Consider the following 15,997-nt stretch of genomic DNA (forward strand, 5'->3'; position numbering starts at 1 on the left):
AGAGATAGGATAGATATCAACAATGCAGAATCAGAATGAATGTATTTTCTGACCCTATGTTGAATCCAAATGTAAATTGCATAAAGCTTTATCTGCCATTACATAATGTGGCACATCTGCGTCTGTGTTGTTTGTTTGAAGTAGAACAAACAGTATAGATGCTGATCTTCTGTTGGACTGTACAACAGGGAGATCAGGGTCTGCGTAGTTTGCATTTGGGCTCAACTTGTAGATGAGCATATATGGTAGGTAAATGGATTGAAAGGACTGGTTTTATAAACAAACTATTACCAGCTATACTTTATGTTTAGGTTTTAAAGTTAGTAAATAAATAATTTTGTAATAAAAGTTACTGAAATGTTAGTTTACACTTATTTCATGTACATTTATTGTATTCTCGATTTGTCTAGATTTATTATACTTTTTTGGCATAATTGGCCCAAACAAGGAATAATGTTTCATGCAAATGAATTGTCTTCCCTGTAGATGTACAATTTATGTTCTTGGAGACCAATAATAACATGTTTGTTATTGTAGACTTCCCAAAAATTATATATGTTGTTACAACACCACAAGAGACTGCACTGGCATATCCAGAGTTACTTCCCATGTCTCATTAGCTTTGGGAGTTGAGGCAGTAAATATGAATCAATGTTATTTTAAACTTAAGGCATTTTAATTGAACTTCTTTTGCTTCTTTTGCAGATTTTTGGAATGTATATGGAGAATGTGAAAATTTTGCAGTGTTGAAAGGTCATAGTGGAGCTATTATGGAAATGGTTTTCTCAGCAGATGGAAAGTGAGAAACAAGTCTTCATTAAGTGATTCTTATTTATATTATATCTAGTTACTTTGTTTCTTTGATAATTAGAGCAGGTAGCCAGTGTAATAATTAGGCCAGGTAGCCAGCATAATACTTATGACAGGTAGCCAGTATGATAATTATGACAGGTAGCCAGTATGATAATTATGACAGGTAGCCATTATGATAATTAGGCCATGTAGCCAGTATGATAATTAGGCCATGTAGACAGTATGATAATTAGGCCATGTAGCCAGTGTGATAATTAGGCTATGTAGCCAGTATTATAATTAGGCCATGTAGACAGTATGATAATTAGGCCATGTAGCCAGTATGATAATTAGGCTATGTAGCCAGTATTATAATTAGGCCATGTAGCCAGTATGATAATTATGACAGGTAGCCAGCATGATAATTAGGCCATGTAGCCAGTATGATAATTAGGCTATGTAGCCAGTATTATAATTAGGCCATGTAGCCAGTATGATAATTATGACAGGTAGTGTAGACAGTATGATAATTAGGCCATGTAGCCAGTATGATAATTAGGCTATGTGGCCAGTATTATAATTAGGCCATGTAGACAGTATGATAATTAGGCCATGTAGCCAGTATGATAATTAGGCTGTGTAGCCAGTATTATAATTAGGCCATGTAGACAGTATGATAATCAGGCCAGGTAGCCAGCATGATAATTAGGCCATGTAGCCAGTATGATAATTAGGCCAGGTAGCCAGCATGATTATTAGGCCAGGTAGCCAGTATGATAATTAGGCCATGTAGCCAGTATGATAATTAGGTAGCCAAGTCCATATAATTTTAAATAAGTGGGTTATATGCTTCTCTTTTTATGTGATTAGCATCAAATTATTGAAAAATGGGTGTAGCATGCTTCCCTGTTAAATATATTATAGGCAATGATAGTAGAATTTAAACTATTCTTTTAAAGCATGTTATTTACCTTTTAGATGAAATACCATCCAGCAAGCATATACCATGTTTTAAAAGAAAAATTCCTCATCAAAAGTCAGGATAGTGACTGTTACTGGGCAGTATTAAAATCTACAGCTTCACACTTAACAGTCATGGACTAGGAATTGATTTCACTCAAAATATATTTTTAAAAAATAATAACCAAACATTAAGAAAGTACTATCAGTCCATTTGTATGCTATATTATTTGAATTATAAACACTGGAATGTAATAATGAATTTATAAGCATTGGAATGTAATAATGAATTTATAGCCACCAAAATATAAGCACCAGAATGTAATTGTCTAAGTCAGACAAATGTCCAGTATCCAAGCCAGACAAATGTCCAGTGTCTGAGTCAGACAAATGTCTAGTGTCCGAGTCAGACAAATGTCCAGTGCCCACGTCAGACAAATGTCCAGTATCCCAGTTAGACAAATATCCAGTGTCCAAGTCAGACAAATGAAATGTCGGTGTCTGAGTCAGACAAATGTCCAGTGTCTGCCGAAAGCTTCCATGAGATTGATGTAGGTGCAAATTTTCTTGAAAGAATTGCTCTCACGTTGGATGCAACTGACAGCATTGGAAGAAATATTGATGAAAGCAGTCAGCTTACACAGATTGATTAGCAAACTACTCTTGCGTTTGGCCATTAGGGTAATGCCAGCCTGTGAGTGACCTGAGGCCCACTATTTACTCATGTTTTATTAACTTGTTTATGTTAGCCTCTTTTGTCAGATTTTTATGCTGTTGATTACTTGTACCATCATGATATGATGTTGTCTAAAATTCATATCTTAAGACTTTATCTCCTGATCATTTTGGCAAATATTTTCATTGTCATCATTGTAATTATTTTTAGGATGCATTTGAGGATAATGCAGTATTATAGTTTATTTGTTTCTGTTTTTAATTGAGCAATACATTAATCAAGTTTCTCCCCATCTTCAGCTCTCTTATCACAGCTTCCACTGACAAGACCTTGGCCCTATGGGATGTGGATGTCGGAACAAGGGTCAAAAAGTTCAAAGGTCACCAGAGCTTTGTAAATACATGCAACATTGCTAGGCGAGGACCACAGCTTGTGTGTAGTGGAAGTGATGATGGTACAATAAAGGTAAAACTTATAGAGATTTTGTAGTAATATTGCAATTAACCTCCAATCAACCCATATAAAAACTGGGACTGTGATTAACAACATATTTTTATCCTTATCCAAAAGCTTAATAAAGAAGATATATGTATGTGTGTAGTTGTGTTTTATGGTACCTCACCTGCGTACAGGTGACACTGGATTTATACCCTTGATGCATTCCCGAGGTTATGGCGTAAATCGATATAGGCATAAATCAAAGATAACTGTACTCAGTGAGCAATGAGATGTGCACACATACACGGTCACTGCATATGGCACCAGTGATTGCATAAAAACAAGCACAGCATCTCGGGGCCCCCTTTCCATCCTTGTCTCCAAATGCCATGTTTTTCTGCAAACCAGGCATACATAGTACTATGTCACATAACTGGCAATGGTACATGCATAATTTGGTTACAGAATTCCATAGTGTTATTGTTTAATAGAGGATACAATATTGATTCATAACAGTATTATTGAAAGAATATGAAATGATTTAATAATTGAGGTAATTAATTAAATAATTATATTGATCAAGAAAATATAGAATTGATTGTTGAAGCAATAATATATCAATTGGTGAAGAAGTGAACAGAGAAAAATTAATATAAAATAAATAATATTGACAAATGTAGTATTGAAATTATCTTTGCAATTCCTTTATCGTCCTAAGACTGTTTCATGACAGAATAGTTTCACATCAGCCATTACATACATGGCTTTATCACTGTGATTAATTATGAATGAAATATTCTGGGGATAAATCATTAAATAATATAGAATTGATATATCAGATTTTATGATGTAAATATTACAGCAATTCTTTTTATTTCATTATTCACTGATCAAAATAGGGCTTATTGTTATTATATATACACATACATACATACATACACCTCTGTCTGCGTATGTTCGAGTCCAAGGCTCGGCTAGTGTGGGTACGTGGGAAAGCCTGCCAGTAGCTTCTCGTGGGTCGGTGGTTCTTTCCTGGGTTTTCCAGGGTTCTTCCTCCACCAGTTATACTGGCCGCCATATATGGCCTATCTTGTGCTGAAAAATGGCGTTAAACCCTAGAACAACATACATACATACATAGATACATACATACATACATACATACATACATACATACATACATACATACATATGTACCTACGTACATACATACACACACCTACATACATACATACCCACCCACCCCAGCCGGTTCGGGGTTGTAGAATTGGCCCAACATGTCCTCACTACCTTTCGTAAGAGGCAACCTGTTTACCATGGGTTGCATCCTGTGTCAGGGGAGGAAAGTATCCTGGTAGTTGAGCAGATGTCTTTCAGTGCAGTACACTGCTTTGGCCTGGTCTCGACAGATCGGCTGGTATGTCAAGCCCTGGGAAATTTTTGTTAACTCACTTTTTTTATCTTTCTCTTTGTATCTCTCTTGATACCACTATTTCCCCTACATTCTGTTCCTCTAACTTTCCCTTTCCCAAGTCTTTGAAGACTTCCTAGAAGGCAGTGGCTTAATGGGTCAATCAGGGGTAATTTTTTGTTGAGTGTGAGTTACGAGGTCAAACAGAAAATATCAAGAAAATGAAAACTTTCTTCGATATTCCAGTGGCCTTATTCGCTCACACAACACTCAATATGTCCAAAGGCATGATTCGCTGTTGTGACTTGGCTGGAGTCAGCAACACAGATATCATTGAAGGGATGAAAACTGAAGGTGTCACTGCAGTCTGAAGAATTCAACGTAATAACAGTCTACAGGACACTAGCACCAGTGTACTTACCTTCAACAAATGAACAGTACCCAGGGTGGTCAAAGTTGGCTTTTTGCAAGTGAAGGTCGAGATCTACATACTGAACCCCCCTTCGATGCTATTTCAGAAATATGGCCATCATGAGGACTGTTGCTCAAAAAGACAAATATATGGCCAAAGCGAAGACCATTCTCATTAGGACTGTGGAAAGGAGCACCACTCCTGATTTTAAATGAACATGATCCTGCAGTACTATGCCTTCAGGAATCATTCTTGCAAGATATGGATAATGTCACACTTAAAAACTATTCTCTGTTTAACACCTACTTTCAAAATGTTGACAGGGCCTCAGGAGGAGTTTCTGTTGTTTTGAACAATAGAGCTCCTCCTAACATTATCCCCTTAAACACAAATTTGAAAGCCATTGCTGTAAACGTCACTCATCATCGAGTGATTACCTTTTGTTCTATTTACATACCATCAAATAGCAACTTGATACCAAATGAATTAGACAGTCTTGTTCAACAATTTCCCGCACTGTTTGTTTTACTCTGGGATTTTAACGCCCATTACATTTTATGGGGATCAAACCACATAAGTGACAGAGGCCACAAAGTAGACGACTTTATTTTTAGACACGATTTATGTCTATATAACACCAAACTACTGACATATTTACACTCAGGAATGGGTACATACACGTGTATCGATTTGACAATGTGTTCTTCTTCACTGCTTTTGGATTATGAATGGAAGATCGCTGATGATCTTCACAGCAGTGATCACTTTCCAATCACCAAACTGAAAAAGACCCCAAAACATTGGATCACTAAGGAATGTAAGGAAGCCATTTAACAATTGTCAGACACACCAAAATTTTAGTAAATATCATATTCTTCAGGCCAATGCTCATCGCACAATCAAAGAAAGTAAACGAGCATCATGGAGGAAATATGTTTCTTCTTTAAACTCTCCTCCTCTATTGAGAAAGTTTGGGACAGTATCCGTAAAATAAACGGAAAGAGAAAACAATTCTCTCCGACATCTGAAACTGAAGGATAACAGTTTTAGTTCAAAACATGACATAGCAAATATTTTTGCTGACAATTTCTCTAAAAATTCCTCTTCACTGGATTTTTAAGAAGCCTTCCGAAGATTAAAAAATCAATAGAAAAGTCATGTTTAAAATTCACATCCAACAACTCGGAAAGTTATAAGAAACTGTTTTCACTATAGGAGCTTATGGAGGCTTTAGACAAGGCCCATGATACATCCGCTGGGCCTGACAAAATACATTAATTTACCAGTTTTTGAAACACCTTCCAGAGTCATCTTTAACATCTCTTCTGAAAATCTTCAATGATTTATGGATTACTGGTAATGTACTAAGATATGGAAAGAAGCAACAGTAATACCAGTTCCCAAACCAGGTAAAGATGCGCAGATCCTACCAACTATTGACCCATTGCACTGACAAGCTGTGTGTGCAAACAATGGAACGAATGATCAATTCTCTGCTTGTATGGTACTTGGAAACTAACAATTTAATATCTCCTTTCCAAAGTGGCTTTCATTATGGCCATAGCACCAATGATCATCTGATTTGATTGGAAATATTTATTTATGACACATTTATCAAGAACGAACATTTAGTTGTAGTTTTCTTTGATTTAGAAAAGGCCTATGACACGACATGGAAGTACGGGATACTAAATGACCTGCATCATCTGGGTCTAAAAGACTGTGTGCCCTCTTTCATATCAAATCTTTTCTCGGACAGAGAATTCAAGGTACGAGTGGGTTCTACCCTCTCAGATATGCACGAGGAAGAGATGTATGTGCCCAGGGCAGTATTCTCTCTGTGACACTTTTCAACGTCAAAATCAATAGCATCACCAAGTGTTTGGCTCCTGGTGTGGATTGTTCATTATACTTTGATGATTTTCTAATATGTTGTCGATCAAACACATGCATATCATTAAAAGACAACTACATCAAAATATCAACAAGATTCAAAATTGGGCCGGTAATAACGGTTTAAAATTCTCAAAATCCAAAATGGTATGTATGCGTTTCTGTCAGTGACAAAGACATCATGATGAACCTAAACTCACACTGGAAGAACATCTATTCCAGCTGTTGAGGAAACAAAGTTTTTAGGTATTATCTTTGACAGAAAACTGACTTTTATTCCACACCTAAAGAACTTGAAAGCTTAATGTTTGAAATCTCTAGATCTACTTAAAGTAGTAGCACACACTGACTGGGGTGCTGATAGAAAAATCCTCAGTTTATATAGAATGTTTATTTGCTCCAAACTGGACTGTGGTTGCGTTGTTTTGGTTCAGCAAGGAAGTCATATTTGAAGATGCTTGACCCAATTCATCATCAAGGAATAAGATACGCTCTAAGAGCATTTAAGACATCCCCATGTGATAGTCTTCTTGATGAAGCGAATGAAACACCTTTATGACATCGTTGAGAAATGCTTTCCACACAGTATGCTCTCAAATTAAAATCAAACCCTCTGAACCCTGCTTTTTCGGCTGTTTTTCAACCCAAATACAAAACCTTGTACGAAAATAAACCAAATGCCATACCGTCCTTTGGCATTAGAATAGCATCCAGCCTTGACAGTAACAAAATTGATCTTTCTAAAATTCAGAAAGCGTTTGTCTCTGAAACACCTCCCAGGCTGCTTGAACAACCCAAAGTACTTTTTATGCTTCATGATGAAAAAAAGTCTGAGACAAACCCTTCCATTTTCCACAATTCTTATCATGAACTCCTTGCTGAATTTTTAATACTATGCAAGAATTTATACGGACAGATCAAAGGATGAGGAAAAGTCTGCTGCAACCTTAGTGGAAAACACAAGTTCGCTTACCAAATGGTACATCAATTTTTTCAGCAAAAATAAGAGCAATAGATCTTGCTCTACAATATTTCCAAAACAAACATGTTTTAAACAGCATCATCTTCTCTGACTCACTATCAGTACTTAAGTCACTACACTATAGAAAACTAGAGAACCCATTATTAACTAATATTCTCATAAAAAATTCTGAACTGAGTAACTCCCACAATATAGTATTCTGTTAGTTACCTAGCCATATTGGTATTAAAAGTATTGTAAAAGCAGATAGCACTGATAAAATGGCCCTATCCCAAGAATCATCTGATTTTAAAATACTGTATACTGATTTTAAACATAGTATCAAAGAGACTTTACATCAGAAGTGGCAAGCATCGTGTAATGATGCAGTGAATAATAAGCTTTACCCCATCAAGCCTACCCTAGGAGAATGGACTCCTTCCTACAGAACCATCTGTAGGAAGGATGTAGTCATTGCAAGAATCTGAATTGGTCATACATATATAACCCACTCCAGCTTAGTAAAAGGCGAAGACCCACCGGAGTGCATTTCTTGTGATAAACCATTAACTGTTAAGCACTTGATGATAGAGTGTGTTGACCTGTAACCTATGTGCGATCAGTATTACAATGTGCATGACATGAAGGAACTTTCTGATACAGTGGGCCTAACTTGTATTATACAATTCCTGAAAGAAGTAAACATTTACTCTAAGCTATAACTTTTGTGCCATCAACTTGAGCATTTTTATGTAATGTATATGCTGTCTCTTATTTTCAACAACTTTTCATCTGTCTTTATTAACACATACTATTTACATTCCCCATTTATTGGGATGCTTTATATGTTACCCTTAACCAGCTTGTCATTTTACTTTCAACTCTTTGGTTCTGATATTGCTGATCTATAATAAAAACTTTTATAATTTTTAAATGATCATACATATAATCTTTTGTATGGCACTAAATAGCCTAATAGTGCTGGTGTACTGTAAAAATACAATCAATCAATCAGCATATGTACATACATACATACATACATACATACATACATGCAAGAGCATACACACACATACATATGTACATCCATACATACAGACTTATAGTGATACATTTTGTGAAAATGAATTTATATTATTTGCCAAACATTAATCATAATTTTGTATTTTTCCAGCTGTGGGACTGTCGCAAGAAAGGTACCCTTCAGACATTTCAGAATACATACCAAGTGACATCGGCCTGTTTTAATGACACAGCTGAACAGATTTTATCTGGTGGTATTGACAATGATATCAAGGTAGAGTGTTATCTTTAGTGGTATTGACAATGATATGAAGGTAGTGTGTTATCATTAGTGGTATTGACAATGATATCAAGGTAGAGTTTTATTGTTAGTGGTATTGACAATGATATCAAGGTAGAGTTTTATTGTTAGTGGTATTGACAATGATATCAAGGTAGAGTGTTATCGTTAGTGGTATTGACAATGATATCAAGGTAGAGTTTTATCGTTAGTGGTATTGACAATGATATCAAGGTAGAGTTTTATCGTTAGTGGTATTGACAATGATATCAAGGTAGAGTTTTATTGTTAGTGGTATTGACAATGATATCAAGGTAGAGTTTTATTGTTAGTGGTATTGACAATGATATCAAGGTAGAGTTTTATTGTTAGTGGTATTGACAATGATATCAAGGTAGAGTTTTATCGTTAGTGGTATTGACAATGATATCAAGGTAGAGTTTTATCGTTAGTGGTATTGACAATGATATGAAGGTAGAGTTTTATCGTTAGTGGTATTGACAATGATATCAAGGTAGAGTTTTATTGTTAGTGGTATTGACAATGATATCAAGGTAGAGTTTTATTGTTAGTGGTATTGACAATGATATCAAGGTAGAGTTTTATCATTAGTGGTATTGACAATGATATCAAGGTAGAGTTTTATCGTTAGTGGTATTGACAATGATATCAAGGTAGAGTGTTATCGTTAGTGGTATTGACAGTGATATCAAGGTAGAGTTTTATCGTTAGTGGTATTGACAGTGATATCAAGGTAGAGTTTTATTGTTAGTGGTATTCACAATGATATCAAGGAAGAGTTTTATTGTTAGTGGTATTGACAATGATATCAAGGTAGAGTTTTATTGTTAGTGGTATTGACAATGATATCAAGGTAGAGTGTTATCATTAGTGGTATTGACAATGATATCAAGGTAGAGTGTTATCATTAGTGGTATTGACAATGATATCTGGGTAGAGTTTTATTGTTAGTGGTATTGACAATGATATCAAGGTACAGTTTTATTGTTAGTGGTATTGACAATGATATCAAGGTAGAGTGTTATCATTAGTAGTATTGACAATGATATCAAGGTAGAGTTTTATTGTTAGTGGTATTGACAATAATATCAAGGTAGAGTTTTATCGTTATTGGTGTTGACAACGATATCAAGGTAGAGTGTTATTGTTAGTGGTATTGACAATGATATCAAGGTAGAGGTTTATCGTTAGTGGTATTGACAATGATATCAAGGTAGAGTTTTATTGTTAGTGGTATTGACAATGATATCAAGGTAGAGTGTTATCATTAGTGGTATTGACAATGATATCAAGGTAGAGTGTTATCGTTAGTGGTATTGACAATGATATCAAGGTAGAGTGTTATCGTTAGTGGTATTGACAATGATATCAAGGTAGAGGGTTATCGTTAGTGGTATTGACAATGATATCAAGGTAGAGTGTTATCATTAGTGCTGCTTAATTACTAATCTGTCTATACAGTTTTGTTTGATCACAATTTTCTTTTGTAATGTTACAGAGCTCCATATCTAATAAATAATTTTTTATCTAAGTGACCAAGATTAATTCAGGGTCTGTTCAATTATATGATTCTATATTTGGGGTATACTCACAGTGATTAAATACTGTTATTTCAAACTTGGTTTGAATAGAGGGAACTTAAACCATTAACATAGTTAATATAGATCAAATACACCATTAACACAGTTAATATAGATCAAATACACCATCATTCTGTATGGACTGTTTATAGTTGAAGGAATAAGCTGACAACTTTGACCAAAATGCTTAAACATGCTAAAATTAAATTGTTTGCTTAATTTGGATGCTTACAGATTTATTTATCCAATTTGTCAGAATATAATACACAAATGTACTTCTTGTTCACAGCTAAGTTGCAGTATGCTCAAGTTTTAATATCTTTTGTAGGCAGCAAGTCATTCCGTGTATATTTAATTTATGCTTTGTACATTTACGTCAATAATCTCTCAAAGATAAGCAGATGTGTATAATCACGCATTTAAAAATCGGTTTAGATTTTTATTTTAAATAAGGATCCCAACCCAAATATTAAAACTATGATTTTTTTAAAATATACCTTATGATTGACTAGACTGTAAAATACAGCTTTTGATTGAATGAGAGTTCACTAATTGACATCCACCCTTGGAAGTTAAACTATTTACACTCCTTTCAAGGGCTGCAAATAGTATTAGACTATAACTGTTCATGAAAAATATTTGGTTCCACTTTTGATTAGCCCACAAATAGTGTAGAAACTTGTTTAACCATTTTATTTGCATTCTGGTCACCATCTTCCTTTTCCCTTTTATTCTACGTTTTCCTTTTAATAGAAGAAATCATGAATCTGAGTAGAAATAAACGAAGTTTCTGATTAAATTTGAATAAGTTTTTGTTAAAGGAGGAAATAAAAATGGAGTTGAATTTCTCAATTTAAAAAAAAAAAACTTGACTTGGTTTGCAGGTTTGGGACTTGAGGAAGAATGACGTACTATACAGGATGCGAGGTCATTCTGACACTGTCACAGGCCTTCAGCTCAGTCCGGATGGATCTTATCTCTTGTCTAATGCCATGGATAACACTGGTAAATGTTGATAGGAAATGTTATCAAACAGTTGAGGAGTTGGTATCAATGCAACACTAAAAATGACTGACAGGAAATATTATCAAACTGTGGAGGAGTTGGTATCAATGCAACACTAAACATGACTGACAGGAAATATTATCAAACTGTGGAGGAGTTGGTATCAATGCAACACTAAAAATGACTGACAGGAAATATTATCAAACTGTGGAGGAGTTGGTATCAATGTAACACTGAAAATGACTGACAGGAAATATTATCAAACTGTGGAGGAGTTGGTATCAATGCAACACTGAAAATGACTGACAGGAAATGTTATAAAACTGTGGAGGAGTTGGTATCAATGTAACACTGAAAATGACTGACAGGAAATGTTATCAAACTGTGGAGGAGTTGGTATCAATGTAACACTGGTAAAGACTGACAGGAAATGTTATCAAACTGTAGAGAGTTGTTATCATTGTAACACTGGTAAGGATTTACAGCAGTGGTTCCCAAAGTGGTGGGACTACCAAGGGGGGGTGCTAATGCTGAATAATGCGTTGTACAGGGTAAGGTAGTGGGGCGCTGAGGATAACCAAGGGGGTGGTTGTCCGAAAAAGTTTGGGAACTACTGATTTACAGGAAGGGTTATCAAAAAGTGGAGGAATTGGTATCAATAAGACGAAAAGACACTATTTGTTCCACACCATCTCATATTGGTTAATGAAATGTCATAGGCATCACTATTGGTGCTGTTATATTAACTCCACCTTTTTGCCTTTGCCGATGATGTTGTAAAGGGATTTTGAAGTGTGCTCATTCTTTTATTTGTTTTGCATTTTTACACCATTAATATTGTGGACCCTATTTCAACTACACTTCTGACATTTAGTATGTTGAGACATCTCAAGCAGAGAAACTCAACTATAACAATGTTAGATCACTGCGACCTATTGTATGCATGAGTGATTTTAGCAGGGGTGGATTGCTGAATATCATTTAGTGGTGGCATAGGTAAGGTCTTTGAGATGGAACCCTCGTGAGATTGCTCTGCCCCCACCACCCAAATCCCCATCTGTTCCTGTTTAATATCAATAAACCAGCCTCATAACCTATACTTATATATTTGGTGGCTTGGGGACAAGATCTCACCATGTCATAAAACCATGCAACTTCTCACGTTAAAATTGGTATTGGTCATGTGACTCTGCCATCAACATCACATCTTACTGGTTCCTTTATATTATCAAAACTAATTATCTGCCAGTGTAACCCAATAATTTGGAATGGCAACAGGAGGTAGGGTTGTTTTATTCCATATGGAATTACAAGTTGTCAAACATCAGATCTGAAAATACACTGTACAAATCATTTAATGATCACTAGAACCAACAGTAACTCATGAGCCACAAGAAATACTGGTGTCTAAAAATGATCACTGTATGTTGTGACTGATAAATTTGCATTTATTGCATGGTTTTATAACTAGGAGAGATCCAGTCCCCCAACCACTCAACATACCAGTACAGGTTTCAGGAACAACTTATTGACTAGAGTGGCTTGTGCATTTGCAGCTATTTATTCCCTCCACTGTCAACATCTTTGAATATAAATTAGGTCACAGTGGTCTCATTTTTGTCGTGCCTGCTGTAGCATAGGTGAGATATAGAAGTCACTCATTTTGATGGTGGCTGGAGCATCAACATTAAAGTTTTAGTGCAAATACATAATTTTGTTTGTTGTGTAGTAGAATGTAGTGTCATTAAGTTCAGTAAACAGTCTTGGGATTTCAATGAAATCATTAAAATTGCATTTGAACATCTTGAACCTTGATTGATGTGGGTTGTAGTTTTGTGGCTTTAATGCCATTATAGGCTTTACATGGTGGCCATGATATTTGAGTCCCCTCATTTGATGTCTCAGCACTGTAGACCACTTGGCCACCTGGGGTCCCCTCATTTGATGTTTCAGCACTGTAGACCACTTGGCCACCTGGGGTCTCCTCATTTGATGTCTCAGCACTGTAGACCACTTGGCCACCTGGGGTCCCGTCATTTGATGTCACAGTTATGATGGTCACTATGAAATTGTTACATAAATTATTACATTGATTATGTTGTTTGTCATAGTGTGGGATATGCTTGTCTTATTTTCAAAATGCTAGTCTTTTTCTGGTATCATCTTGAAACCAATTTTTGCAAGAATCATAAAGCATAGTAGTAATTAATTGAAACACTGAACAATATATCAGGAGTAGTAAACTTTAACTTATGCAGATCGTTCAAGCCTTGTTCCCATAATTTTCATGACAAACAAAATCCTTAGATAAAAAAGCAAACATGCATTTTGTGCAAAGTTTGTACTTAGTTGACTGTATCTTTTATCTTTCAGTTAGGATATGGGATGTTCGGCCATTTGCACCACAAGAAAGATGTGTGAAGATCTTACAGGGTCACCAACATACATTTGAAAAGGTAGACCAAAACTTGTGTGTAACTGAACCAAATATAAGTTTGTTGAAAACATATGCAAGCCAAACAATACTTGCATGGAAAATCTATTAAAAAAATCAACAAGTCATGAAAGAGGAGTTACGTATATATTAGTCTCTTTCCATAGTTATTATTGAAACAAGGATTTTTCTTGTCGTAGTCTGTATCAGTCTTTCATTCCAGTTTTGAACCTGATGCAAAAGAATTACAGGAGGCATGCTGTCAATTAATTTTTCTTCACTATTCATCCATCTACTCTGACATGAGTAACCTAAATTGGTTCCTCCGTGATTTTGAATTCTACATCACCATCACCAATGAAACAAAAGTTTACACTTTTATTTTTTCAAATGAAAAAGTAACTTCTAACAAACTGTGAATGTTCCATCTTAGGCCAGGATTAATTGTCAACACAGTTTTAAGAGTCTTTGCCTAAAATTCTAAAGCTATAGGGAAGTACACACAAAGTAGATAAATACAGAAAATATACCAAGACACAACCAGGATAGACGCCTTATTATTTCATGACAAGTTTTTATTCTGGTTTCTTTATTTTCCAGACTTTTTTTAATAGGACTGTGTCTGTATGTATTAACTATATTGCAAAGACTGACAGGTTTCTGGAAACATTTGCACTCCTTGACATTTTCAGTTAAAACTACAGTGTTTTGTAGCCTTGTGTGATTGTACTCTCAATTTTTATATTGCCTGGTCATTAGAGGTCATATTTTTCTATTATTGTAATGCCATTCATATTGTGTTTTCCAATCAAAACATAATATAATGCAACCCTATAACATAATTTTTTTTGTATTTGAGTTAACAGTGGGTCTACAACAAGAGAGATACAACTGTTGTTTAAAATCTTGAAAATGTGTACCAGCTGTTTTTAATAGTTTTAGTTTACTTTTTCCAAGATTATGCCATATATAATTTTCACAAATCAGGAAAACTAGTAGGAAGTGTGGTAGTCATTTGCTTTTTTGTACTTGAAATGCATCAACAAGTTGCAATTTCGTAGCAGATCGTCACAAGCAAAGATAGAAAAATCACTTTGTCCCTTTCCAAAAAATGGCTTCTTATGTTAAAACTTCCTTGTTTCTAATGACTATGCCAAAACTTAACCATTCGTTGCAAGCCTGTTAAAAGTTACTTTTAAAGGCAGGACCGTAGAGAGCGATTATGGGCCCTGGGGTAAGAAATGCTGGGGTCTCTCCTAGTTCTTGTTCAAACAAAACTTTGAACCCAAAATTATCCTTAAGAACTATTTGCAGAAACTTTCACTCTGTGTCTTTGCTACTCATCAGTTTTCTCTTAATTTAAATAGGTGTCTTGACACATTAATTATAAATCTAAGTTTAAGGAAGCCTTTCTTTAATATTTGTTGAATAAAACCGGTTTTGAGTAAGCATATTGAATTATACATGAGCCCTGGTAAATTGTTTGCAGTAGAGAATCACTTTGAAGCAATAGTGTACAGAGGTCCAGAAATAAATAAGTTGCAAAGTCAGCAGATTCTATTAATATAAACTATCATATATGAATCTGAATGCAGATAGTGTGCTTGCAGGTTATATTTTATTGAAAAATGTTTTCCAGAACTTATTACGAGTAGCATGGTCACCAGATGGCAGTAAAGTAGCAGCCGGGTCAGGAGACAGATTTGTATACATTTGGGATACAACAACACGAAGAATAATTTACAAATTACCTGGCCACTCAGGATCTGTCAATGAAATAGATTTCCATCCTACAGAGCCCATAGGTGAGAAAAGAGTTGCTTCCCGTAAAAGTTACAATCAATCAGTCAATTCATGAATTGACCAAGAATTCAAATAAATAAATGCTTTACCATTATTAAAAAATATATATAAATATTGAACCAATTAAATAAAAAAAATCCTGAAAAGTCTTTCTTGGGGCATGTATGTCTGTGTTCCCATGTATATATATAGAAAATACCAGGTAGTTGTAATTAAATAATATAGTTTTTTTCAGCGTTATACATGCATTTACTTTTTATATGATTATAATTATGTGATCCATTCTTAGAAAATGTAATTATTAGAGA

General features: G+C 35.0%; 1 protein-coding gene across 1 annotated transcript in view; it reads left to right on the forward strand.

Moving 5' to 3' along the window:
* Positions 1-15,997, forward strand: part of LOC149783194 (U5 small nuclear ribonucleoprotein 40 kDa protein-like) — a 35,855-nt gene that overhangs the window by 18,500 nt on the left and 1,358 nt on the right. Inside the window, exons 3-8 of the mRNA XM_089931425.1 lie at positions 706-799; positions 2,728-2,893; positions 8,718-8,840; positions 11,332-11,452; positions 13,826-13,908; positions 15,526-15,691. Coding sequence (XP_089787551.1) covers positions 706-799; positions 2,728-2,893; positions 8,718-8,840; positions 11,332-11,452; positions 13,826-13,908; positions 15,526-15,691 — 753 coding nt within the window. The remainder of the gene's footprint in view (positions 1-705; positions 800-2,727; positions 2,894-8,717; positions 8,841-11,331; positions 11,453-13,825; positions 13,909-15,525; positions 15,692-15,997) is intronic.

The sequence above is a fragment of the Sinohyriopsis cumingii genome, chromosome 14 (assembly GCF_028554795.1).
Source record: "Sinohyriopsis cumingii isolate HCF-2022 chromosome 14, ASM2855479v2, whole genome shotgun sequence".
NCBI classification, from domain to species: Eukaryota; Metazoa; Mollusca; class Bivalvia; order Unionida; family Unionidae; genus Sinohyriopsis; species Sinohyriopsis cumingii.